This window comes from Ursus arctos, chromosome X (assembly GCF_023065955.2).
Source record: "Ursus arctos isolate Adak ecotype North America chromosome X, UrsArc2.0, whole genome shotgun sequence".
NCBI lineage: Eukaryota > Metazoa > Chordata > Mammalia > Carnivora > Ursidae > Ursus > Ursus arctos.
Window position 1 is genome coordinate 99,335,243 of NC_079873.1, and position 25,080 is coordinate 99,360,322.

The 25,080-nt window shown below is 34.6% G+C and overlaps 1 protein-coding gene across 1 annotated transcript; it reads left to right on the plus strand.

Annotated features, from left to right (window-relative positions):
• The first annotated feature begins 494 nt into the window (after window positions 1-494).
• On the plus strand, window positions 495-806 carry LOC113271014 (ATP synthase subunit g, mitochondrial-like). The gene is given in 1 exon segment (XM_044391608.1): window positions 495-806. A coding segment is annotated over 1 exon segment (312 nt).
• The last annotated feature ends 24,274 nt before the right edge of the window (window positions 807-25,080 follow it).

Consider the following 25,080-nt stretch of genomic DNA (forward strand, 5'->3'; position numbering starts at 1 on the left):
CCCAGGGGAAAGGCTGTTCCCAGTAAGCTTAGAGTCAGGTCAAGCAAAAATATTCCCTGAGAGTGGGGTTTCTAAGTAACTGTCATAAATGAGTCTAATAATAAGAATTCTGTAGGGTGAAGTTTTAGCGTGCTCCAAACCTGATTTTCCCCCTCTAGTGCTGTTCAGCAGCTGGTGTTAATGCATTATAGTTATTAGACTGCAGGATTTCAAGGATCCATGGAGCTGAGGAGAAGAAAATGGGTATAGGGTAAGCAAAACCTACTGTTACTTCCAAGATTTTAACCATTTTTCTTGATAAATGCTCCTTGGATGGTTATAAACATCTGGTTAATTTCCAGAGTTTGGGAGAAGATTATTTTAACAATTTTTATCACTTTTTTATTGTTTTTGTGGGAGAGCTGACTCTCAGAGGTCCTTACTCCACTATTCCTAAAGCATTAGCCCCGTTCTATACAATTTAAAGATTTTTTTAGACTTTACATTTTGGAACCATGGCCCAGTTTGTCTGTAACCACAGGGAGAAGGCCCCCATCCTGGTGAATGCTGCTGGGACTTACTTGAAGCCTTGATTGGCTGCATTTTGACACTATGCAAAGGTTGAGCTGGTTCCTTCAACCCCTCCTGAGATCCTTACAACTATTCAGAGCTTGAAAAAAATAGTAAAGTATCCTCAAACCAGTAGCCTCAAAGGGCTCACAATTAAGGAAGCTCTGCTGAATGGTTTGGTGGCCACTGAGGTGTGGCTGTGGTTTTATGCTGGCAAGATCATAAGCAAGCATGGCATCGTTGGCTATAATGTTTGAAGACCAACCTTTAATATCTGTTTATATTTGGTTTATTATTTGAGTGTTCTTGGACCATGTGTAATCACACTGGTATTTGAATAAGATAGTGCATCAAAAAAAGATTCTTTATATATTCTTATTACATTTATCTCTTGATATTTTATTATTTTGTTAACATTTAAAATAGGATGGATTACTCACTTATAAATTAGGAGAGATAGTGAAGAAAAAAAAACTTTTGCTTTTTGTTTATCCTATACACAGAAGTCTTCCTAAATTTTATCATCCATTTTGATAGTTTTTTTTAAGTGGAATTTCACAGGTTTTCTAGATCAATAATTAAGTTAACCACAAACAAAAAAATGTTTCTTGTTTTCTAATATTTACACTAATTATTTTAGTCTCTTATTATATTGAATAAAACTTCTAAGACAAGTCTTATTGGCATGGTTGCCAATCTCATTGACTTCACTAATCTACAAATAAAGTAATATTTGATGTTGGCTTTTCATGAATAGTATTTTTCATAATTACTATTCCTGTTTTATTAAGAGTCATGCTAAGAATTGGTTGTGGAATGCTATTAAGTATCTTTTCAGTATTTAAAGATATAACCATATGATTTTCTTCACTTAATTTGTTAATGTAGTGACCTTTGTTGATCTGTTAACAGTTGAAATGATGAACATTCTTGCAATTTTATAATTAACTTTATGTGATTATTTTGTATTACTTTATTTGTTGATGATTTTGACTGTTAATATTTCATTTAAAAGTTTTGCATGACATTAATGTTATTTTTGTATCAAAATGAAATACTAACTAAAAGCCCAATTCAATGATTTCCTTATCCCTAATATTGAAGTGAGACTTTTAGATTGCTTTTATTACTCAAACTCCAACTCAACTGGTTGATTTAATATGTTTTGTATTTTTAGTTTGCAGCTGATATTAGCAATCATACTAGTACATATATTTTGTTTCAACGATTCTTATAAGAGCAATAATAAATGCTTGGAATATAAGGAAAAAGAAGAGAAGATACAATAGATGATGGGTTAGTTAAGACAAAGAAACAAGTGGTGATTGTTTCTGTCATTACTGAAGAATGCCCCAGAATAAGTAACTGTGAATTATATTAATAAGAGAGATAGATACAGCATAAGTAACTGTGAATTATATTAATAAGAGAGATAGATACAGAGAGACAAAGGAGGAAACATAAAGCTCATTAAAAAAACATAATAATAAAAAGAGAAAAGGTGGGATTCTCTTTTCCTCAGAGACTAATGTCATGCTTGTAACTACATTCTATCATTGGACTGTGGTCTGTTTTGATTAGTTCTGTGATTAATATCAGTTATTGCAGAGACAACTATTATGTATTTTCTGGTAGGTACGATTAAGATGAGTTCTGTGATGTGAATATATATATATATGAATATATATACACAAAAAATATACACATATAAATATATAAAATATATATGTATATACTTATATACATATAAAATATATATAATAAATAAATAAAAGTAAATAAATTATATATATATATATTTTTTTTATTTGAGAGAGAGCAGGGTGGGGGAGGAACAGAGGGAAAGGGACAAGCCGACTCCATGCTGAATGTGGAGCCTAACATGGGGCATGATCTCACGACCCTGAGATCATGACCTGAGCCAAAAATCAAGAGTCAGATGCTTAACTGCCTGAGCCACCAGGCACCCCATTAATATATTTTTTTAAGTGTTATCCATTTTGTATTATTAGAATGGAATTAGCTTAAACAAAGTGAATTAATTCCTAAAATAATTTTTGGGTAAATCATCTCTGATTCTAAACCCTGGAACTTTGAGAGGTTTTAGTTGTTCTTGTTGTTTGAGAGGTTTTATTTGTTCTTGTTGTTGTTGCTACTGTTATTTTCCTTTTTACTTCAAAAGAATTTTAGACTTACAGAAAAATGATAAAATCATACAGAAGTCCTATATTTCCTTCATCCAACTTCTTCTAAGATGAAGATCTTATGTAATAATTAGATCACAATAGTAAAATTGTCAAAACCAGGAAATTAACATTGGAACAATATAATTAATAAACTGTAGAACTTCCTTCAATTTTACAAAGTTCTAACTAAACTCTCAAGTTTTTTAATTATGTTTTTTGTTTTAGTCCCATTGTAGTTAACATACAATGTTATATTAGTTTCAGGTGTACAATATAGTGATTCAACAATTCCCAGTGCTCATCATGACCCAGCACTCATCATGACAAGTGTACTCCTTAATCGCCATCACCTATTTCAGCCATCACCCCACCTCTCCTCTGATAACCATCAGTTTGTTGTTCTCTATACCAAGTTCTCAAGTTTTAACTTTTTGACTTTTTTCATCTTGAGCTTCAACTGATTCAATATGTCACTGTTCCTCTTTTTGTTCTATATCTTCCATTATCTTGACAATTTTGAAGAGCATTGGTCAGTTATTTTGACATACATGTATTTGTTTTCTTTTTTAAGTTATAAGATAAATGATGGAAAACAGAAGTCCCTCCTATGGTACAAAGAAACACCTTCTAGGTCTATAAAGAGCTACAAATTTAAATGACTAAAATCGTAGGTCTGCAGACTATTTATATCCGGAGGTTTTTCCCTCAGAGTAGAGAAAATGGAAAAGGATTGGAAATTCAATATGCTTCCTAATATTTGCTCTGGTGCATTCTCCAGAATATTCAGAAACCTAGTTATTTTCTGCATGGGAATTGAATAACTTAGTTCTGATCTGAGTGGAAAATGGATAATATTCTCTCAAGATTGAAATATAATAATTAAACTGATCAGAGAATAATTCATTCATTTGAAAAGAAATGTGAAAATGAATATGAAGATAACCATGTTTGCATATTCAGAGAATTACCCATCTTGTTAGATTCATTATTCCCAAATAAATGTTAGAGTTATTAAAACCGCTATCCTTTTAAAAAGACTGAAATTCTAAAAACATAATAATAATGATGAAGTATAGAAAGATTTCATGAAAGTACTGGTACTGTAATCATATTACTGTTGAGATGGAAGTAATTACCTATTATAAAAAGTAAGTAATAGTCATAGAGCCTAAAAACAAAACTATACTTACAGAAAGACTATTTCATAGAAAACAAACTGTAGAAAAAGTATCTTCAGGCAACTTTTGTTCAATGTCTATTAAGAAAACTAAATTAATATCACATAATATTTTCTACCTTGATATAAAATGGTTAACTGAGGGAGTCTGGATTTTTTGCAAATTTTATTGAGATATAATTCACATCACATAAAATTGGCCCTTTTAAATAAATGTTTGATCCAGTGTTTTTAAGTATATTAATAAGGTTTTCCAACATTGCCACTATATAACTTCAGAATATTTCCATTTCCTCAAAAAAATTCCCTTACCTAACTAGCCATCAGTCCCGCCACCCATCAACCACTAATCTAATTTCTGCCTGTATGAATTTGCTTATTCTGGATATTTCATGAAAGTGGAAACATACAATGTGTGCTCAATTGTGTCTGGCTTATTTAACAGAATAATGTTTTTTTTTAACTTTTTAAAAATTTTTTAATTATGTTTATTATTTTATTATGTTAGTCACCATACAGTACATCATAAGTTTTTGATGTAGTGTTCCATGATTCATCGATTATGTAAAACACCCAGTGCTCCATGCAATACATGCCCTCCTTAATACCCATCACTGGCCTAGCCCAATCCCCCCCCCACTACCACCCCTCTGAAGTTTGTTTCCCAGAGTGCACAGTCTCTCATGGTTCATTCCCCCTTCTGTTTACCCCCCCCTTCAGTCTTCCCTTCCTTCTCCTACCAATCTCCCTGCTATTCCTTATGTTCCATAAATGAGTGAAACCATATGATAATTGTCTTTCTCTGCTTCACTTATTTCACTTAGCATTATCTACTCCAGTCCCGTCCATGTTGCTGCAAATGTTGGGTAATCGTTCTTTCTCATGGCTGAGTAATATTGCATTGTATATATGGACCACATCTTCTTTATCCATTCGTCTCTTGAAGGTCATCTCAGCTCCTTCCACAATTTAGCTATTGTGGACAACGCTGCTATGAACATTGCGGTGCATATGGCCCTTCTCTTCACTACATCTGTATCTTTGGGGTAAATACCCAGTAGTGCAATTGCTGGGTCATAAGGTAGCTCTATTTTTAACTTTTTGAGGGTCCTCCACACTGTTTTCCAAAGTGGCTGTACCAACTTGCATTCCCACCAACAGTATAAGAGGGTTCCCCTTTCTCCACTTCCTCTCCAACATTTGTTGTTTCTTGCCTTGTCCATTTTTTCCATTCTAACTGGTGTAAAGTGGTATCTCAATGTGGTTTTGATGTGAATTTCCCTGATGGCTAATGATGTTGAACATTTTTTTCATGTGTCTGTTAGCCATTTGTATGTCTTCATTGGAAAAGTGTCTGTTCATATCTTCTGCCCATTTTTTGATTTGATTATTTGTTTCTTGTGTACTGAGTTCGAGAAGTTCTTTATAGATCTTGGATACCAGCCTTTTATCTGTAGTGCCATTTGCAAATATCTTCTCCTATTCCATGGGTTTCCTCTTTGTTTTGATGACTGTTTCTTTGGTATGCAGACACTTTTTATCTTGATGAAGTCCCACAAGTTCATTTTTTCTTTTGTTTCTTTTGCCTTTGGAGATGTATCATGAAAGAAGTTGCTGTGGCTGATGTCAAAGAGGTTACAGCCTATGTTCTCCTCTATGATTTTGATAGATTCTTGTCTCACATGGAGGTCTTTCATCCATTTGGAGTTTATCTTTATGTATGGTGTGAGAGAGTGGTCAAGTTTCATTCTTTTGCATGTAGCTGTCCAATTTTCCCAGCACCATTTATTAAAGAGACTGTCTTTTTAGCACTGGATGTTTTTTCCTGCTTTGTCAAAGATTAGTTGACCATAGAGTCGAGGGTCCATTTTTGGAGTCTGTGTTCTGTTCCACTGATCTATTTGTCTGTTTTTGTGCCAGTACCATGCTGTCTTTGTGATCACAGCTTTGTAGTATAGCTTGAAATCAGGCAACGTGATGCCTCCAGCTTTGTTTTTCCTTTTCAACATTTCCTTGGTGATTCAGGGCCTTTTCTGGTTCCACACAAATTTAAGGGCTATTTGTTCCAGCTCTTTGAAAAATGTCACTGTATTTTGATCGGGATGGCATTAAAAGTGTAGATTGCTCTGGGTAGCATAAATATTTTAACTATGTTAATTCTTCTGATCCATGAACATGGAATATTTTTCCATCTTTTTGTGTCTTCTTCAATATATTTCAGCAGTGATCTGTAGTTTCTAGAGTATAGATCCTTTACATCTCTGGTTAAGTTAATTCCGAGATAGCGTATGATTTTTGGTGCTATTGTAAATGGAATTGATTCCCTAATTTCTCTTTCTTCAGTCTCATTGTTCATGTATAGAAATGCAACTGATTTCTGAGCATTGATTTTGTATCCTGCCACATTACTGAATTGTTGTATGAGTTCTAGTAGTTTGGGGGTAGATTCTTTTGGGTTTTCATATAGAGTGTCATGTCGTCTGAGAAGAGAGAAATATATTTTCTTCTGTTAGGTTGGAAGAAATATCTTTCTTTTTGTGTAAGGCTAATATCTTTTTCAACTATAAGCTGGGTATCATTCCCTTCTGCTACTCAGATAACTTTTCCTTGGAAAAGTTTTCCATCCTCATTATTTTCCATGCATTTTTTTGTAAAGCATCCTTCTCTAGCAAATTTTCATGTGATCAGAATTTGTTTCACTTAAAAAAATAACCCCAATTTCTCCTCCATTTGCTAATCTTTCTCCTTTATATAGCTAAACTTTTTTAAAAAAGATTTTATTTATTTATTTGAGAGACAGAGAGAGAGAGCAAGCATGAACAGGGGAAAGGGCAGAGGGAGAGGAAGAAGCAGGCTCCCAGCTGAGCAGGGAGCCCCATGTGGGACTGGATCCCAGGATCTTGGGATCATGACCTGAGCTGAAGGCAGACCCTTAACTGACTAAGCCACCCAGTTGCTCCTTTTTGGTAAGCTTTTGGAAGGAATTTTTCTACTTGCTACGTCCACATTTTTCCAGCCATTCCAATCTGCCTGTTTCCCTAAGGATACCATTGAAACTACTTTAGTAAACATCCTCCAACTTCCTTGTTATTACGTATAATAAGCACTTGCTAATTCTTTTGTGATCTCAGTATTTGAGCATTGTCTATTCCTATTTTTCATTGCTCTCTTACCACACTCTGGGTTTTCATCTTGTTTCTGTAAATATTCATATTTATCAAACTTATTGGTTTCTTTACTGGCTCTTACTTCCTTATATATAGCATCCATTGTAGATCCACACCTTATCTCACTTTGAGTAATCTTATCCACTTGCATGGCATCAATTATCTAATTCTATATTTTTATCCCGGAACTGTTTTTCCTCAGTTTGTGACCTATGTATCCACCTACGTAATGCCCTCTTCACCTGTATGTTGCTCAGTCACCTAAACCTTAAAAGTTACTTGCCACTTAGGTCCATTTTGGCATGATCATATGGGGGTAATATGGCAAGCAGATATATTTTTAAAATATTTTTATAACAACTATTTTATATTTTAAATACATACTAAATATAGTTCATACAAAATTCCTAAAATATAAAAAATATACAGTGAAGAGTGAATTCTTTCACCACCCTTTCCCCAGCTACTTAGTTTTCTATCCAAGAGACCACCACTTTACTAGTTTCTTACAAATCTTTACAAAGAGATATTCTATCCACATGTAAGTGTATTCCATTGAAGAACTTGTTGTCCTCCTTAATAATTAAATATTAATTACATTTTATTGAGCTGAAATTATGAGTGTTTTGAGGTTATGATACATGACTTCATAATCTTTGTATCTCTAATTGTTCAGTGTATGATACATAGTAGGAACTCAATAAATCATAATTAAATAAATGATAATTTATACACTCTACTAAAACCAGACAGTACAACAATAATCAGACAGATTAAACACCAATTACATTAACACATAGTGGGTTTTCAAAAATAAATAACTTGGTATTTAAATTATATTAATTTCAATTTAGCTGTGCATCAAGTCTTACTACAAGTTGTATATAGTTTGACCCACAGTGCTCTTTAATGTTTATAAGTAGTTCTGTTCATTAATAATTACTTCTATTTGGAAAAAAAGCATAATTAAAGGAAGAATTATGCTATAATCTTTGATTCAGGTCATCAAGCTTATGGGAAATCTAGAGGTTCAGATTATAAACTCCCCTGAAGTGTAGTCTTAGTAGTTAGATGAAATAACAGCTTCAGGAGCATGCTGGCCTTGGAAACAAAAAACAACAGAGTTAAAACAAATACTAATTTTCTTTAAAAGATGACCTGAATTGGACTGGTTAGGATAGGTTTTGGTGCTCAGTGAAGGCATCTGATTAAACTTGTGTTTCTCTTTTATTTTTCATGTATAATTTAATTTACCTTTACAGTTATAAATCTAAAGAAAAAGCCAGTTAGCATTCACTTGATTCTTTTTAGGTCACTTAGTGAATATAAAGCTATAATTCTATCTATAAGTTTCACAGATAATAAACCTTAAGAGCACAGATTTTTGTAGGCTGTTAACCCTCCATTCTTCTTCCTTCTCAACTCCCTATAAATTATTTACTTTTAAAATACATCCTGTTGGCAGAAAATTTCATAGTGCAAGAAACACATAAGGAGAGAGGGCAACAGCATATTCAGAAGGATAAAAAATTGCTATTTGAGGATAGAGATCACTTGGAAGTGCAAAAGTACAGCTGTTCCTAATGCATAAAGTACATAGAAATTATTCCTGTTAAATGAAGCTTCCAAAGTTCCATGGAGACCTAAGGACCCTACAGTCTAGACATTCCATTTTGCTTTATGTAACCCAGACATAGCATAACTTGACCTCATTTGTCATTACACCAAATGTGACTTGTAAAATGTAGTTCTAATTAGCTCAGGGAACAAAAGTACTATTTTTTAAAGGATTATTCATTTATTTGAGACAGAGAGAGCAGGAGTGGGGAGAGGAGCAGAGAGAGAGGGAGAAGCAGACTCCCTGATGAGCAGGGATCCCAACACGGGGCTTGATCCCAGAATCCTGGGATCATGACCTGAGCTGAAGGCAAACACTTAACCAACTGAGCCACTCGGGCACCCCCAGAAATGCTAATTTTGACTTTAGCTCATTGTGGAGGGCCATCAGATGCCAATAATTATTTTCTAAATCATTTGTTCCCCTTTCCAGGATCCTTTACTTCAATCAGACTTTCCCTTATCCAAATCTGTTCAAACACACACACACACACACACACACAAAACAAAACACACACAAAAAAATATCACTTGTGGCTTAAAATTGTCATGTCAGTTGTACCTGATTTAAAATTTTGGTTTTGTTTCTTGACCTACCTTTGGAATAAAATGCTAGAGAGAAATATTTTCAGCTGTATCTGAGTTACATGAGCTAAATGATCACAGATTCAGTGTGTATGAGTCTGTGCTTTTTATTCTTTTTGTGTATTCCATAACAGTTCAAGTAAAATGAAAATAAGATACTAAATGAAAGTGAGTATCCAGTATGACCATAAAAGAAAAGGGTACTGTCCTCTCCAGTAATCAAGAGTATTTCATGTTTTTCTACTAATTTATCTAGGTACTCAATCTGTATCATTTAGTATTGCTTACCCTTAACAAAATTTTATGTCAACTAAGAAAATATGCTGTACTATTAAGAAGAATCAATCTATGTAAATTTCAATTTTCTATATACACTACAATGTTAATTCTAGTCTAGAAATAGTCCAAAGTTAGAGTACAGTTCAAAATTACCATTCTCTAAGTGAATGTGTATGTGTGTGTGTGTGTGTGTGTGTGGTTTGAAAAGGCTCACACCAGGATATTCTAACAGAGTTCTTATACCACCACCTTCATCCAATTATTTGTTCTTGTTCAGGTGTAAAGAAGTGTCCTGGGAACTGAATATAGTTGTTCATCTTTGCAGATAAACAGAGGAAAATAAGAGATGCCTTTGTGTTAATCTGGAGATGCCCAGGCATGGACCAGTTCAGAGCTGGTCATGTCCTACAACTAACAGCTCAGCAAATGTTTGAGGAAGAGAAATAAAGGACAATTGAAGAGAAAGACAATTTCAAGGTTTCTTGAGGTAAGAAATTAAATCATAGTTGAAAATTATTTTTCCAAAATAAATACTAATATATCAAATTTCTATTAAAAGAATTGGGGGTGGTATTTATTTGAGAAATATTGCAGGAATATGAATGATAAATGACTGGCTTGGAGCAGATAGCAGTGGAAACGATTAGAAGCAGCCATATTCTGAACATAATATGAGGGGCGCTTGGGTGGCTCAGTTGGTTAAGCATCTGCCTTCAGCTCAGGTCATGATCCCAGAGTCCTGGGATCAAGCCCCACATCAGGCTCCCTGCTCAGGGGGGAGTCTGATTCTTCCTCTGCCCCTTGCCCTGCTCTTGCTCTCTCTCTCTCAAATCAATCAATCAATCAATCAATCAATCTTTAAAATAAATGAACATAATATGAAGGTAGAGCCAACAAGACTTGTTGTGAGATCATATGTGGAATATGAGAGGGGAAAAAAAGAATCAAGGATAACTCTCAGTTTTTGGTCTAAGAGACTTAAAGAATGGAGTTGCTATTAACTGAGTTAGGGAAGCCAGCAGGAACAGGCTTAGAGATGTTGATAGGAGTTTACTTTTCATGATGTTAAGTTTGAAAAGAGTTTGACTTTTAATTTGAATAAGATTAGCCTATTCCATTTATTCACATAGTAATCAATCTTCAAACTTAGCTATTTATTTATTATTTATTTAAAAAATAACAACCATTTAATCATATTTTATGATTTGTGGGTCAGGAACTCAAGCAAGGCTGTGGTGTTGATGAATGTCACTTATGGGCATTCAGCTGGCAGGTAGACTGGTTTCAAGTCTCCATAAAAGCTTCCCTCACATGTTTGGCTCTTTAGTGAGGTAAGAGGAAATCTAGGCTGAGTTAGAGCTGTCAATCATAGCACAGCAAACTTAGGGCAGCTGGATTTCTTACATAGCAGCTTAGAACTATAAAAGGGTGTTCCAGTGAACAGGCAAAAGCTGCACAATCTTTCATGACCTACCTTTGGAAGTCTCATAACATCATTCTGCAGTAATTTATTGGTCAAATGAGACACAAGCCAAGTCAAAGTGAGAGGACATATACTTAGTGGAAGAAATGGCAAAGATTTTGCAAAATGTTTTAAAGCTACCACAAATTCATTAGAGCATCTTGATCACCGGATCATCCCAATGTGACTTAGATTTAAAATCATGACTCCAAGTACTGTGTATAACAAAGACTATAATGGGGAGATGGCAAAAGCAGAGAGAGCAATTAGAAGGCTATTTTTTTTTAAAGATTTTATTCATTTATTTATGTGACAGAGAGACAGCCAGCGAGAGAGGGAACACAGCAGGGGGAGTGGGAGAGGAAGAAGCAGGCTCACAGCGGAGGAGCCCGATGTGGGACTCGATCCCGGTACGCCGGGATCACGCCCTGAGCCGAAGGCAGACGCTTTAATGACTGCGCTATCCAGGTGCCCCAGAAGGCTATTTTTTTATTAATAATATTTTTTATTATATTATGTTAGTCACCAGACAGTATATCCCTAGTTTTTGATGTAAAGTTCCATGATTCATTACTTGAATTAGAAGGCTATTACAGTGATGCATGTGAAATATGGTGGCTTTGACCAGAATGGTAGTAGTGCAAGTGATAAAAAGCTTTTAAATTGCAGATACAGTTTGAAGATAGAACTAACAAAAATTTATATTTACTTTGATGTGGTATATTACAGGACTAACATGTTTCAGAATGGGGGAGTGGAAATCAGCAGTGCAGTTATTCATCATATATGTTTGAGAAAACTATTAGATGTCAAAGTGGTAGCTGGATATAAGAGCCTGGAGTTGAATTTTCAAAATATAGATGACATTTAAAAGCATAGGACTGTATGAAATCATCAAGGAATTCAGTCTAAATAGAGGAGGCAAAAGGACACATGATGATTGACTCCCAGAGAACTCCAGTATTTAGAGGTTTAGAAGAGGAAGAGAATCAAGTAACTAATACTGAGAAAGAGCAACGAGTACGATTAAAAAAAAAAACACAAAAAACCAAGGTCAATGTTTCGTCCTGGAACAAAAGTGAAGAAAGTGGATCAGTAATCAACTGTGTCAAATATTACTAGTAGATCTTATAAAATAAAGACTATGAATTGGCCAAAGTCTTTGGCAATTTGGAGGTCATTGTTGACTTTGAAAAAAATAGCTTTAGTGTATTAATGGGGATAAAAATCTGTTTTTAGGGAACTCAAGCATGAATTAGAGGGAAAAGGTGGCATGAATATATAACTATCTTGAGGAATTTTCTATGAAGGAGAGAAAAAAATGAAGAAATAGTTGAGGATAGTGGAGTCAGGTAAAGGATTTTGAAACATGGTAGATACAGTCCTTCTTTGTGATAGAAGTAAGAAAGAATGAATTTGTGCTGAATCAATCCCTGTGTTATAATGTTATTTTTAACATTTTAGCTAATATTTCAAAGACATATTTGAATTTAAATACATGTTGTTAAGGTGACAATGCATTTAGCAAAAGCAATCTACATGGGTTTGTGTTCTTAGATATTCCAAAATTTAACAAAAATAAACTCATATTATTGGACAAAAATGAATATTTAGTGAAGAAGATGTTTTCCACTGAAACATGTTTCATCAGATAATTTACTTACTGGAAGTAACTAACCTTAGAAAAGAGGGGTTAAAGAAAATGGTATTGGGAACAAATCTTGTCAATGCTCTCTTCACAGTATCTCTTAATGTTTTTCTCTTCATCGCAATTCCTACTTTTATCACCTAATTCTGGCACTCTTTATCCCTTGCCTGAATTATTACAGGAGAATATTTGCCAGTCTATCCCTATGCTAATTTATCTAATACTGTGCTGCAAATGTATATTGTCTAGCAAAATTCTAACTTGGATGTTTCAAGCCTGCCACAGTCTAACCTAAATGAGCTTTTAGATTTATCTCCCACTACTCTTTTACCCTCCCATAAATATACTTTTACACTCCAGCTAAAAGTGACTAATCATTCCTAAAATTAGCCTTAAATTTCCCTGATTTCATCCCTTTCCCCATGACAACTACCTAAATAAGTCAAAACCATATTTATGAGTAACAGTACAGGGAAGTGAGAATAAAGGGGGTGAAGAAGGGGGGGCAATCCATATAGCCTGTTTTTTCTAAAGAATTATTTATTTATTTTAGAGAGAGAGAGAGCACGAGTGGGGAGAGGGGCAGAGGGAAAGAATCTTCGAGCAGACTCCCCACTGAGTATGGAGTTCAACGTGGGGCTCAATTTCAGGTCACATGAGATCACAATCTGAGCCAAAACCAAGAGTCAAACCTTAATTGACTCAGCCACCAAGGCACCCCATAGCCTGTTGTTTTTTTCTTTTTAATGCTAGAACTGCCACTTTTAGCTATGACCATGGCAAGTTTATTTTTTAAATCATTATGAGCCCTTGTATTCTCAAGCGTAAATTAACTTGTTAGAATTATTGTGAGGATTTGTTATGTATAAAGAACCTCAAGTATCTGGCAAACTAAACTTGTTCTAAAGTGGTAGCTGTTATTATTATTACAGGTTTGATTTAAATGAAGCCTCCCCCCATGAAATCTTCCCAAATTCCTTTGCTGTATTTCCACAGTACTTTGTTGACATCATAATATTAATATTTCACAAACTCTCCTGAACCATAGTTACTTGTGCATGCATCTTTTTTTTTCTCATGCCAGGAAATATAATGTAGTATTGTTCATTAAGAACACTGTCTCTGTAACTAGAAAGACCTGAATGAAAATCCTAGCTCCTCTACTTACTAGCTGTGAGACTTTAGATGAGAAACCTCTCTGCCTGAGTTTCTTCATCTATGAAGTACAGATAAAAACAGTAGACAACTCATGTGGGTTTGGGTAATAAAGGTATATGCTAGGTACAGTGTGTGAAACATAATAAAGGCTCAATAAATGTAAAATGTACTTGGTTTAAGCTCTGAAAGGATGGGAAGTAAGTTTTGTCCCCCCTTTTTTTTTCTCCACTGTCTATTACAATGTGTTGCACGTTCTAGGTGCTCAAATACTTATTGAACTACAATAATGCTGATTAAAACAGTGCTAAATATAAAAAAATTATTCAACTTTTGGCTTTGGTGTAAAGAGGTGAATGGTTGAGTTAGGGCTTGAAACAGGAGTCTGGTGTATGTATACTGCATTAAGGAAGTTCTTTGTGCCTCATAATGTGGGCATGACACAGTATCTTATACTTCATAAATGTGCAACAGATATTTACTGAAATGATTGTTGTTTAGTTGTAAACAATAGAAATTTATTTTTCAATAAAATAAGTTTAGAACCAACAATCATCAAGGAAAGGAAAAGATAAAACAATCTAAAGTAAAAATTTTTAATAATATTTTTTATTATATTATGTTAGTCACCATACAGTACATCCCTAGTTTTTGATGTAAAGTTCCATGATTCATTACTTGGGTATAACACCCAGTGCACCATGCAATATGTGCCCTCCTTAAAACCCATCACCAGCCTATCTCATTCCCCCACTCCCCTCCCCTCTGAAGCCCTCAGTTTGTTTCCCAAAGTCCATAGTCTTTCATGGTTCATTCCCCCTTCTCTTTACCCCCCTTCTTCTTCCCTTTCTTCTCCCATTGATCTTCCTACTTCTTATGTTCCATAAATGAGTGAAACCATATGATAATTGTCTTTCTCTGCTTGACTTATTTCACTTAGCATTATCTCCTCCAGTGCCGTCCATGTTGCAGCAAATGTTGTGAAATCATTCTTTTTGATGGCTGAGTAATATTCCATTGTATATATGGACGACATATTCTTAATCCAGTCATCTGTTGAAGGGCATCTCGGCTCCTTCCATGATTTAGCTATTGTGGACAATGCTGCTATGAACATTGGGGTGCATATGGCCCTTCTCTTCACTACATCTGTATCTTTGGGGTAAATACCCAGTAGTGCAATGGCTGGATCATAGGGTAGCTCAATTTTTAACTTTTCACATGATCTTTATGATTTTGTAAATCAGATAACATACCTCTATGTTTGGCATTTAGCCTGAGTTTATAACATGAAGCTTAACTTTTAAAAGTATCTGTTTACCTCTTAGACAGTACAATTTGTGATAGTTGCTATGTGAACTTGATGTAACACACAGGCGTGAGAGATAAGCTTTTCTTAGGTAAGGAAAAGAGAGAAGTGGAAATACACAGGGGCCTATAAATTGCTTGGTTTCCTTAAGGTGTCTATAAGAGGAATTCTAAAACGAAGAACATCAGAAATGTGTGCTTGTGTTAAGTGAATGTAGTCTGTGTTTTTGCAAGAGTATCTGAATTAATAGAGTTCTATCTCTGTGTAGGTTTAAGTAAAGAACAAGTAATATGGACAATGAAACACAGAAGTAGGAAAGTCAAACCCATTTCTCAAGCCACCTCTGACACATCTTGCAAACTAATGTAAGGATCAATTTCCAAAAGTACAATTATGGTCACAATGCTACCATTCATTTATTCATTCACTTGTACCTTCAAAAATGTGTCTTGAAAAAAAAACGTGTCTTGAATATCTGCCATTTGCTAGGCTACCTAGACACTGGAGATAAAATAATGTATAAGACTCAAAGGACTCATAGTCTAGTGAGGGACGCAGACAAACTGACTATGGGATTTTCAGATATAAAATTCAGGAGAACATTGGGTTGAAGATGGATACTGTAAAATTCTAATGATAGTGGGGTTAGTTGTAAAGCAGGAGGTGAAACTCTTTAGGAAGATTATGAAGAAACAGTAACATGTAAGAGAGGAGTGGGGAAAATATTTTGAAAAGACTAAGAAAAAACCACCAGAGAAGTAGGGAAGAAGACAAAGACATAACAGTGAGGAAAGAATTCCAAAAACTTGCCTGCCTCTGATTTAACTCATGTTGTACCTTTAAGTAGAATGGATGAGGCACATCTCTTCACCTTCCAGCAATACTTCTAGGCCCATAACTTCTGTGAAACTCTCTTATTAATCTTTCCCACTTGTAAACTCACATAGCACTTTTATTAATATCTTTCTTGACATTTACCATATTACATATTGGATTATAGCTATAAGTACACTGTATATACTTTTCTTATTCTTTCTATGATTTTTCAAGCAGGAGTCCATGCTATATTCATATTCAAAATCTCGGCATAGTACCATGCATATATAGATGTTCAAGAAATATATGCTGAATGCTGAATAAATAAAGAGATGCTTGCATACCCTTGGAAACCAACAGGATGAATGACACATAGTGCATTCTCAATACTTGTACTTAAAAAAAATGGACAAAACAGTTTCCTGTTATTTAGTCTTCAAATCCCCTTTCTGATTTTCTTTCAGGGCCAAAGTACCTATTATCTTTGTGGGAAATGTCTCTATGAGAAAATTTTAGGCTGATGTTGGATACTTTGACTTATATTTCTATATTAACCACAGTAAACATTCAATATTAGTTAAATAATTAACCTTAATTATGTGATAACTCTGACATAGGGGACAAATATGTCATTCTAATGAAAATGCTTATTGCAAAAATTATCAAAAATAGAACATAGTGCCTGATGAATCCAATGGTCTGACAGTATGCAATATCTTTGTGCAATACTAGGTTCCCAGACTCAAAGACAATTTGTCAGGAAGGGGTGCAGGTTATTCTTGCTTCACAAAAAAAGAATTCTGTAAATTATTTTATGCTCATTTCAGTTGAAGTCTGTTTGTTTCCTTCTACAAGATAGAATAGAGCTTATTATTCTGGTTTCTGAACACTCCTAACACTAATCTTTTGATTTATTGTTATAAAGACAAATTTACATAAAGAAACAATAGGGGAAGACATATATCACTATAGAAAAAAATTCAGAAGTTGTTGCAGAATATATTTCTATTATGAAATAAGAGTGGAATTTGAGGTTAAAGTTTATTTAATGTTTATTCTCAGGGGAATCCCATCAATTGTTTTTAGAAAAAGTATTTGAAAGAACAATGCTATAATACCATCATGAAAACCAGACTTCATAGGAAGATAGTCTTTTGTGCATTTCAAAATGATTTTGGTAGTGGAACATAAAATTTTCATGGGAGGGGTGGGTGTATCGATCATTTAGATTACAAACAGCTTAGAAATACCTCAAATTCTTTTTTAAAAATGTACTGAAGGACATTATGAAAGGTGGAATAAATCGTGGCTTTTCACAACTCTCCCAAATATTTATTTGCGTAAAACAGGTACAGAAATCTGAAAGTAGACATATGCATTGACATTTTCTTGACAGATTCATAACCCTATGGTTTCCAAAACTTTGATGTTCAATAACATTTCATTAGTATACTCCAGTGTATTTATTACTATGCATTATTAATACAGATATGTGCCTAGGAGATGTACAATTTGTAATTATTTTTTCTTTCAAAGCATAATAGCTTCAAACTGGGCTTGTTGCAGCTATGATATTTCATCTCTGAGTTCTCCTTCGAACTTTCTAAGGCTGTGACAGAAATTTGTATTTGAATAGAAAAGCTGTCAAGAAGGTACTGTGGTACTATCCATCACATTTTTAATCCTGACCATACTTAGATGCTACTGAGGTTGGCTGTCCAAGACACTAAACAAAGATTGAAATTATGCCTTCTGTTCTTATGCATCAAAGTTGCACCATTATACCAAATTCAATAGCCCTGTATTACACTCTATTAATTTCCTATTAGTTCTCATCTATGCAAAATCCAACCATGGTATCACTATGGTTTAGACATGCAGCCTTGATTCCAGCATCAAAAAAATGGAACCTGTCACTTCTAATAATTTTACAGGAGATTCTACAAATGTAAATCCTTTTTCATCTTGTCATCCTTTCATGTCTTTAATGAGTTTGCTCACTAACAGTGTAGAATCTTAATTTAACTTTCAGAACTATTACCAGCTATTATAACTGAGCATCTCTAGGAGTATACTAATTAAAGTGCAATAAAGAGTAATTTATAAAACCTGAAACATTTGTCTTTTAAAAGTCCATCAATATTTAACTATATATCAGAAAGAAAACAAAGGCAATAGTGAACTCAAGATTCCTAACCAAATGGAATATTTTGAGAGAAAGCATCATCTAGCATAATTAGATGATCTACAAATTAAATTCAACCATTTGTAAAAGCCAGTGAACACTGTAGTTGAAAAGCAAGTTAACCAGGGATTATCATGTTGAAGTTGTATTACAGAAAACAGTTAACTCTTGGGAATAAGTTCTATGATCAGTCTAACAAGTACTATACATAAAATATTAGTATATTCTCTCAAAGACATTTATGCTCTATTTAGATTCATTGACTTTTTGCCACTATTACTGACCTTTAAATCTAATTAAGTTACCTTGGAATCCAGATATACACCCTTTTACCTCCTTTGACAGCTTTTAATTTAAATGTCTGTAAATATTCACTAAAATTCACTACCAGTAGTAAAAATAGTGCTTGATATACCAGGGTCCAGATGTAATACTTTGTGTTGAAGAAAACAAAGACTCAAAATTTTCAATTTTGAGCTATAAATTTCATTATTAATCTTTGTAAAGATTATATCATGTGAGTTTGATAGTAGAATTATACTGATTTTTCATTTAATCTATTGTCTCCATTTCACAGTAGTTGAATTATTCTAAACAATAATATGACATCAATTTTTAATAGAGAATCAGTGAAACTCATCTGGTATTCTAGAGTACCATATTCAAGGATCCTGAAGCCTTAAGTATTTTGTTGGGGAAGTAACATTATGCAAGTCAAGTCTTCCAAGCCACAGTTTCTCAAGTATTCCAAATTTTGGCATTTAAATTTTAGTGTGAATCTTAACTACTTTAAACTGTGCTTCATTGTGACATGAGAAATTTTTTTTCTATATACATTGGACACAGAATACTTTATTCATTTCAGTCTTTTCTGTCCATTACCATTTTAGGAAAGGTAAATTGCTGAAAGTCTGCCATTATCTCAGTATCAACTGCCAGGGTAGCTGAATTTCAGCATAAGTCATGATATGTAGTAGTTACCAAGTACATATCTTACTACACAGTCAATATGTATTTTACTATTTGTCAACACAAATCATCCTTGCCTATGATATTGAATCCTTCTAACTTAGCATTTAAATTTAAGTTTTTACCGATAGAAAGAGCACGGAGAGTGAATAGTTATCAAGCTTTTATGTTTCATATACTAGGTGAAGTCCTTTACATATATTACTCGTTTAATTTTTGCATTAACCCTATTATCAGCCCCATATGACATATAAGGGAACAGATGCACAAAACAGTCAACAACTTGTCCAAAGTCATATGACTTGTAAGTGTTAGAATCAGGATTCAAACCCTTGTCTTAACCACGATTACTACTGCCTCTCAATGTTAATCAAAATGGTAAAATAAATCATTTTCCTTTTAGGTGTATTGCCTTTTCATTATGTACAATATTTGAAGCATTTAAAAGTTATATGCATCATCTTCTGGTCTTTTTTTTTAATGTACTTTTTTCTTTTTTTAAAAAAGATTGTGTTTATTTATTTGAGAGAAAGAGTGAGAGAGAGAGAGAGAGAGAGATCACAAGCAGGGGCAGGGGGTAGAGGGAGAAGCAGACTCTCCACTAAACAGGAAGCCCAATGTGGGACTCAATCCCAGGACCTAGGGATCATGACCTGAGCCGAAGGCAGATGCTTAACCAACTGACCCACCCAGGCACCCAAAATTTATTTTTTCTTTATACATAACAGCATAATGATTTTAAATCATTGCTTTGTCAAGTAATTCCTAAGGGAGAGAGGTAGAAAGTGATTGTTGGGAATGGTTTGAATGGGAAGTAGATGATTAGGGGCAGTAGGGACAAAAGACAGATGCTTTTGTGAGCAACTGGAATTGGGAATATTGATGTTCATAGGAATTGGAAAGATTGAATACTGAGAATGAAACTCCTTAAGATATTGCAAGCTAGATAAATGGACTAACACATAGCACCCAATGAGATGGGGATATCATCTACACACTTGTGAATTTCTGGTTCTTAAAGGCTATATGTAGCCAGATGGGAAAAAATGCTATTTAGAAAACAAAGTGTCTGCTTTGCTGGTGGTTCTAGGGAAAAGTGAACAATCTCAATGGTATCACCTTTTTTATTTTTCAGGAAAAGTGTCACAATGCACTTTAATGAGCACTTTTGGTTGAGAAGTTTGAGCTCAGAGCACTAAATGATCCAACTTCATAGTGCTACCTAAGAGAGTGAGAGAGATTTTAAGTTCATACAGGTAGCCTGAAAGGGCAAAAGACACCAATGTGGAGATGAAAGTGAAAGAAATGAGTCTTGGGAGAGAGGTAGAAAGAAACCTGAAAAGGTGATAGCCTAAGGAAGGGATACAGACACCAAGAAACTCTTAGTTCCAGGAAGGCCCAGTAAAATTTGAGGACAGTGATATTTGATGCTAACTTTTAAGTTGCTCTCTGTTGTGCTGTAACACCACTATATTGCTTTAAACCTTTAGAATAAACCTGATATATGTAAAAGACTTCATCAGTGTTGTTTGGTAGAGAATGAAGGAATAAGGATACTAAGAGGGGTAGGAGGTACCCAGGAAAAGCATCAGCTTTCCACTTCCCAGTCGACCCAAGCAGATTTAAAAACATAGGAAGTAGTATTATGATTAAGCTACTATATTTGACTATTAAAGAGAGAATCCAGAGGCTGGAGAACTAAGGAATGCACACTCATTAATTATACACTATGTGTGTATAGGTGTATGTGTAGGAAGTGTTTACATTGCTATTAGTAAAAGTTTCTATATGTTTTGGACATTTTCAGCTGATATTGAGTGACATCAGAAATCATCAAATAGTTGAATGTATGAGGAACTTCTGTTTATTAAGTATGAAAACATTAGTATTAAAGCACATTAGTGATGTAGTGAATAGAATATAACATATTTGGAGATAGGCTTAGTGTAGGTTCTGTGGAAATAAATGAATCACAGAAACATCCACAGTTGGAGGCTTGAAATCACATTTTCTGTGAGAGAGGATATGTTATTCAATAATATTTTAGAAGTTGGAGGTTAAATGTTATGCAGCAGCTAATATGTCCCTATTGTAAAGAAAAGAACAACACGAATGATGGTGCATGATGTTATGTAGGTTGTTATGCCTGTAACATCTGAGTCATCTCATTTTAGAAATCTGATAAAGGAGACAATAACTTAATAATGTGGAGTATATATTCCTATAAAGTCAAGAAAATGGATCCTGGTAATGGTGTGTGCTGAAATTATAGGTCCCTAAGTAAGAATATTAGGACAGGCTTCTATTCCATTTCCGAACTGCAAAATAATCACTGCTTCAGGGAAAAGTTCTGTTTGGTTCTCATCATTTCAGCTACCTCCACAGGTGAGTAAGAAGGAATTAGGTTGTGACCCTCAGACTGCAGACTATCCCTATGTTTGGTAATGTATGCGCATGCGCACGCGTGTGTGGTATTCCATAGTAAGATGTCATCCTAGCTTACTAAGCTATTTAGAATATGAATTTTAGGGTTCAAGAGATATGTAAATAGGTACATTATAGGTCCTTAACTGCATGTTGGAATCTACTTTACATAATGTATAGAGCTGACTCTTCTAATCCGTAACACTTTCAGAATGGTTTGTTCCGATGTCCTCATGTATTGGAGCCCTGAATTAGCTGCTTCTCTGGATTCTATTTGTACAGGTCTTTGCCCCTCTCCACTAATGCCTGAGATAAGTTCTATCATCAATCTTTACTAATGTGTGTTGTTTTGGCTTGCTGCAACAAGTCCCTCCTCCACTATCTAAAGGCCTTGCTTGAACTGCTGACCTTTCCTTTCACTTAAATCAATATCAACTTAAATCTTACTTTTCAGTTTCTTTCCTTTACCAACTTCTTATGTATACATTCTCCCTATTGTCCTGGTGTCTGTCAACAAACTCTGAGTCCTTCAGGAAATAAATATTTTTACCACATTAATGATAAATAATATGATAGACTTGAAAAGTAAATCTCAAAAAGATGAACTGAAGTTGACTATAACAAAGTGGTAAGAAATGGACATAAACGTATGTGTGCATGCTTGTGTATTATAAGGACAGCAATTATTTGAATGACTGCAATAATTATACTCAGTGCATAATCTATATTTTTTTTTCTTTAAAGATTTTATTTATTTATTTGAAAGAGAGCACACAAGCAGTGGAGAGGGGCAGAAGGAGAAGGAGAAGCAGGTTCCCCACAGAGCAGGGAGCCCGATGCAGGGCTCGATCCCAGGACCCTGAGATCAGAACCTGAGCCAAACCAGTGCTTAACCAACAGGTACTTAACCGACTGAGCCACTTGGGCACCCCAAGTCCACCCTTTTTTTCCTGATCTCTTTCCTCCTTCCTATCCCATCTCTATAAATATATGATAAAAAAGTTAAATAATTTGGCAAAATAAATATATAATTATTAAATGTCTTAGAACCGTAGACTGACAGAATATTAGATCTAGAAGGGGACCTTAAATATCTTCTACTTTATTCTTCTCATTTTACGTTTGACTAACATAAGGCTAAGAGAATTATAGTACATTGACATGTTGTAGAGTTAGTGGCAAATCCAGATCTTAGACCCCATTTTCCTGATACCTAGCCTAGTTCAATGTTTTTTATTGTAGCACCGTGCTACAATAGATTTGAAAAATAAATCTTAAAAAGATGGACTGAAGTTGACTATAACAAAGTAATAAGAAATGGGAATAAACATATGTGTGCATGCTCATGTATTATAAGGACAGCAATTATTTGAATGACTGCAATAATTATATTCAGTGCATAATCTAATAAAATATTTTTAGTTGGCAGTCTGGAAATAGAAATGAGAATCACATTTCTGAAACAGTCATTTGATATTATTCCCAATGAGTAAAGAAAACATAACAAAATGAACAATATTAATTAGAAATTATTATAAAATATTATAGTTTTTCAAATATTAAAGTCTAGTTCACAAGCTCAACCTATAACAGCTTTGGTACATAATAAACCACCTCAAAACTTTTTTTAAAGATGTATGTATTTATTTGACAGAGAAAGGGAGAGCGAGCACAAGCAGGGGGAGCAGCAGGCAGAGCAAGAGGGAGAAGCAACCTCCCTGCTGAGCAGGGAGCCCCATGCAGGGCTCGAACCCAGGACCCTGGGATCATGACCTGAGCCAAAGGCAGATGCTTAACCAACTAGGCTACCCAGGCTCCCTTAAACCACCTCAAAACTTAATGACAATGCAATATCCATCTACTTAGTTTACAAGTCCATAGGTCTACAATTTGGCCTGGGATTAGATGAATGGGTCTCAGAAGTGCTCATTCAGGTATCTGCAGTCAGCACATGGTCGGGTAGGAGCTTTGCTTCTGGGCTCTGTGCTCAGCAGGGAGTCTGCTTGAGATTCTCTCTCTCCCTCTGCCCCCTCCCCTACTTGAGTGTTTCTCTTTCTCCAAAATAAATAAATAAATCTTTAAAGAAAAAGAAAAAGGAATTGTGCTGTGGTTCATGTTTGTTGTAGCTGATGGTGCCAGAGTCTTCAAATTTCTCTTATGCCTTTGTTTTTATCTCCCTTTTTGGCTTCGAAACACCCTAAGTATTCCCCCTCAAAGAGAGTCCACGTCTTATAGTCAGCTGTAATTCACTATTATTATATTGGAGCCCTGTTGGTATGGTGGTAAGGTGTGGTGAAGAAATGTTCAATAATTTTCTGAATAAGTCTCCATCATTTTAGTGGTTCTGTGTCTCTGGGCTGTGATCTTCACAAGTATTTCTCCATTGATAGAGATTGTCCCATGCACTCCACCCCCACCCTCTGCTTTGATGAAACAGGAAGGCCAGAAAGGACTAAGAGTTGGATATTTAACCTTCCATCAGAAGGATAAAGCTCTGGTGAAGTCTTTTCCCTCTAGAATAGGTCTTTTAATGGAAAACACTCTGGATGTATTTTACAATGATTATTCTTTCCCTCCTTCCACCAGAGCCATAAATCCATGATCCTTGGATCTTCACTGTGAGAACTTGGTGGGGTTCCCAGATGCAAAAATCCATGAAATTGTGGGGTTCCTTCTAAGACTGTGATCTCCAGGAGTTTCTCATTCTCATCATAGTTCACAAAAACTTCCAACATTTTGTCATATTGTTGTAAGTGCTTTTTACCAGTATGGCTCCTGCAGCTTATGCTCCTTGTAAGCACATCTCAGCTGTGACTCTCTGGATATACCTGTCTCTTTACACTTCAGTGCAATGGTTTGTCAACTTCAGGTTTCTGAGGGGTTCAAGAAAAGTAATTGGTTTTCAGGGTTTTTTTTATTGTTGCTGAAAGGCAACTTCCATGCTCTTTACATGTCAAGCTTTAAGCTGGAAGTCTCTCAATATATTTTTATGTATCATTGTCTCAGAATTGTTTTGAAGATTAAATAATTTAATACATATAAAGCACTAATATTAGTGCCTGACTCATTCTAAGTGTTCTGTAAGGGTTAGTTCATGTTATTACTACTAGTATGATTAAGTTCTAGATAGTTTGTTACTTGGGATGCAAAGATGAGTAACATACAAACCAATTCACATAGTCTGATAATGATTATTTGCCATGATTAGATAAGGTATCATTTCTGTCATTATATAGGTGAGGAAAATTAACATCAGAGAATTTAAATTACTTTACTAGGTAACCTAGTTAGATAACACTCTAATAGATAAATAGTTGCCAATATACCATATATAGATTTCCAAGTTATAAAAATTATAACAAGCATTTAGGTTAAAAGTATTTTAGGTAATGTAATATTTCTTTTGAAAATTCATAAGATACTTTTAGAGCCTCAATACATTTTTTAACTTACCATTTAAACTATAGTAATGCAAAAATGTTATCTTTGAGAATTTATTGTATTACTATTGATAATGGGTCCAGGACATGAAATGACAGGGTTTAAGAAAAT